The 3,199-nt window shown below is 29.2% G+C and overlaps 1 protein-coding gene across 1 annotated transcript; it reads left to right on the top strand.

Moving 5' to 3' along the window:
- Window positions 1–35: 35 nt before the first annotated feature.
- On the top strand, window positions 36–2,965 carry LOAG_12986 (hypothetical protein; the record flags this gene model as incomplete). The annotated part of the gene is made up of 6 exons (XM_003148497.1): window positions 36–74; window positions 143–310; window positions 1,358–1,430; window positions 1,519–1,646; window positions 2,007–2,048; window positions 2,909–2,965. The coding sequence occupies 6 exons, from the start codon at window positions 36–38 to the stop codon at window positions 2,963–2,965; spliced, it is 507 nt and encodes a 168-aa protein (XP_003148545.1).
- Window positions 2,966–3,199: the final 234 nt, after the last annotated feature.

The raw sequence follows: 3,199 nt of genomic DNA, 5'->3' as shown, positions 1-3,199 counted from the left end.
ACCTGTTCCGTCGCTATTTATCAAAATGTCTAATAATGTCGCTGATGGAAGAGCAAAGTAGAAACCATTTTGGGGTAAAAATGTAACAAGTTTTTGCAGTTTTTAAAAAGTTGCTTCCCAGCGCTAAAAGAATTTTTTCCAGGTGTATCGCATTGTCGAGGACTTATATGAAAAAACATGTGCTAGTGTACCTGTTACAGTAAATGAAAAACAGTTTCAAGACACATACCTTACGACTATTGAAGAAGCCATGCAAACCCTCCGATTAAATAAATCAGACCCACGGCAGGCCTGGACTTCATTCAAACTTGTAATTTCTCATTTTTTCATGGCTCTTGCCAAATGAATATAATGAAATAGTTATAATGATAACTGATTACCGAAAACTATGGGTTCAATAATTGTTTAACTTTTTATATATATAAAAAGGGGGTATTTCTGTTATCGATTTTCCCATTTAAAGCTGGAATTCGGTTATGCCTAAAATATGCTTGAAACGCACAATCACAATCAAACTTCAGTAAGGCCTTCTAGTTCTACGGTAAGGGCTCATTATACTTTGTGAACTTTGCCCTGTTCAATAGATAGATATTCGAGAGAATGCCCGTGTTATTTTCTCATTGTTATGGGATTTTGATTTTTTTTTTTATTTAATCAGAACATGAAATGAAAACATAAGGATATTAATGATTACATACATCACTGTTCCTTCGTAATGTACCGAATCAGGCAGGAAATGAGCTAGTTTAAAAAAAAAAAGAGGTTAAGAAATCGAAATGAAATTTAAACTTTTTCAATGACTTTCCACACAAATTGATTAATGTAGGGAATTGCCCAATATAGTTTGATCGAAGTGACGAAATATGATCAATTCGAATTCTAAAAAATTCTTTTTCTCTCCATTTTATTTAGCAGGATGGAATTGTTATATTTTTTCTTGAATTAGAAAATGTGTAATATTGGATATTCATTTGTTAATCAATTGGAAATGATAGTGTTTGCTTGCAATTACGATTGTAGCGATTGTAGCATTTGTAGCCATCGTCATGTGTTTTTTTTTCCGAACTGAAAAAGTTTGTAAATTTCAAATAAGATATTCAAAGTTAAAATCTAAGTTTTTTAATTTTTATCAGTCACTAAATCTATTAAACCAACTGTTTCCTAGAAAATGGCAATTAATTTAAATAGAAAATAATGAAACCGAACCAAACCAAATTGTTTCCTAGAAAATGGCAATTAATTTAAATAGAAAATAATTTTAAAAGTGTTGCATCATCAAATTTGAGTACTCATTTAGTCATCAACATATCTGACCTATAAATACAAATATTAGGAAACATAATGTGTTCCGTTTCAGATTGGTGGCAAATTTCATGCTGCAATTCAACAGGTACAACTACTAATAAACCTTTTTTTAGCATTATACACAAGTTAATGAATTTAATTAAATTAGCTCATTTGCTTTTAAAATTAATGAAAAAATAAGCAAACAAAATAATAGAGATTTATTTACTGCAGCTATTGTTATTTCAGCCGAAAACTTGCAACTTTTGAATACAATCGATGAATTTCAATCCAACGTTATGCACATAATTGTTAAACTCCATGATAAGATTACAACAATTCGTGACAAGTTCAGTCATACTGTAACAATTAAATTCTTCCAATATAAAATATTAAATTCATCATAGACATCGATTCATTAACTATTATTTTGAATTCGCATTGCTTACGATTTGATACATATTGTAAACAATGAAAATTTTATTTGTAACTTTTTTTTAAAAAAATAAGAGTCGAAATAACGAAATTTATTGAAGCTTGAAGATTTAAAGAACAAATCCAATGAAGGAAAATTTGAAAGTGCTTTAATAATTATTGACCTGAGAAGGTACTATATCATTCATATTTATGAAATGGAATCTATAAAACAAAGATGAAAAGCTTAGATGCAGGAAGGCAGTTCGACAGGTCAAATTCGATATTATTGGTTTTCTTTTTTCAAGGTGGAAAGACATAGTGGCCCATATAGCTTAAAAGGCTTCCATGTTTGACCACTGATTTTATGTTCCATTTTTGTCCTCCAGTTTTAATTTCACTTGCATACTCTATTTTATCCTCCCCTGTTTGAATATCATTTATAGCTTTTCTTTAATGTTCTATGTCTAGCTGCTGTTACAGTATTTGTCCAGTAAAAGTTGCTTAATAGCCTTGCCGGTTCCGGTTCATAAGGCTTATTGCTAATCATTCATGTTGTGTCGTGTAAATTCTCAGGGATAACCAAAGTTAAAAGTTACAAAGAGACAGAAGTAATATTTTCTCAAGTATTTGCTAATTTTACTACATCATAAATAGTGAAATTAGTAAGAAATGTAATACCAGTCATTTAGGTCAATTTTGACACTCACATATCTCCTTCTAATTTGGGCTTTTACGATAACAGTAATCAGTAAACTTTGACCGAATGTTTTCTTCAGTTTTTTAATATGCAGGACATTTCTCTTTCTTACTTTTTCTTTTTGATAAACTTTATCTCCAATTTCTCAAAAATATTTGATTTTAAATTAAATCAGTTTGAATGAGCTCTGAAACTATCATACAAGCATAATCTGCTAATTTTCACATAAAAAAAAAAAAAACGAAACAAATTATGCTCAAAAATCCGAACTTGGATTTATTTCAATTTTACTTTCATCAGTTACTTTTCTTCCCCCCAACATATAATTCAAAACGATATATTCATAATTGTTGTCTCATATATCTTTCACTTTAATGGTCGAAATGACAAGTATTGGATTTTAATGCTAATGAATATTGATGAAAAGAACAGTAAGAGAAAAATGGTCAATTCTCAAATTTCGTATTTGCCCAATTTGTCGTTGAATCGCTTTTTTTTTTCCACTTTTAGAACGTTTTATGCCTGTCTATTGATAATCAAACAACAAAAACGTTCAACATTCTATAAGAATTTTCATTCTCTCCATGTTCAACAAAACAAGTTGACGATAATAAAAACACGAATTTGAAATTAATTATTGCGTAATTAACTGTTAATCGAATGAAAAGGGAACAAATAATAAAACATTTAATGGTATTGATCGAAAATGAATTTCAACAATGATCCCAAGTAATTAATTACCATATATAATGAATAACATTTGATTCATTAAACTGTTTAACTGTTATACTTCCAGAACCA

Source organism: Loa loa (assembly GCF_000183805.2).
Source record: "Loa loa unplaced genomic scaffold supercont3.41, whole genome shotgun sequence".
NCBI lineage: Eukaryota > Metazoa > Nematoda > Chromadorea > Rhabditida > Onchocercidae > Loa > Loa loa.
Note: the sequence above shows the minus strand (reverse complement) of the source record. Positions and strands in the feature narration are given on the sequence as shown.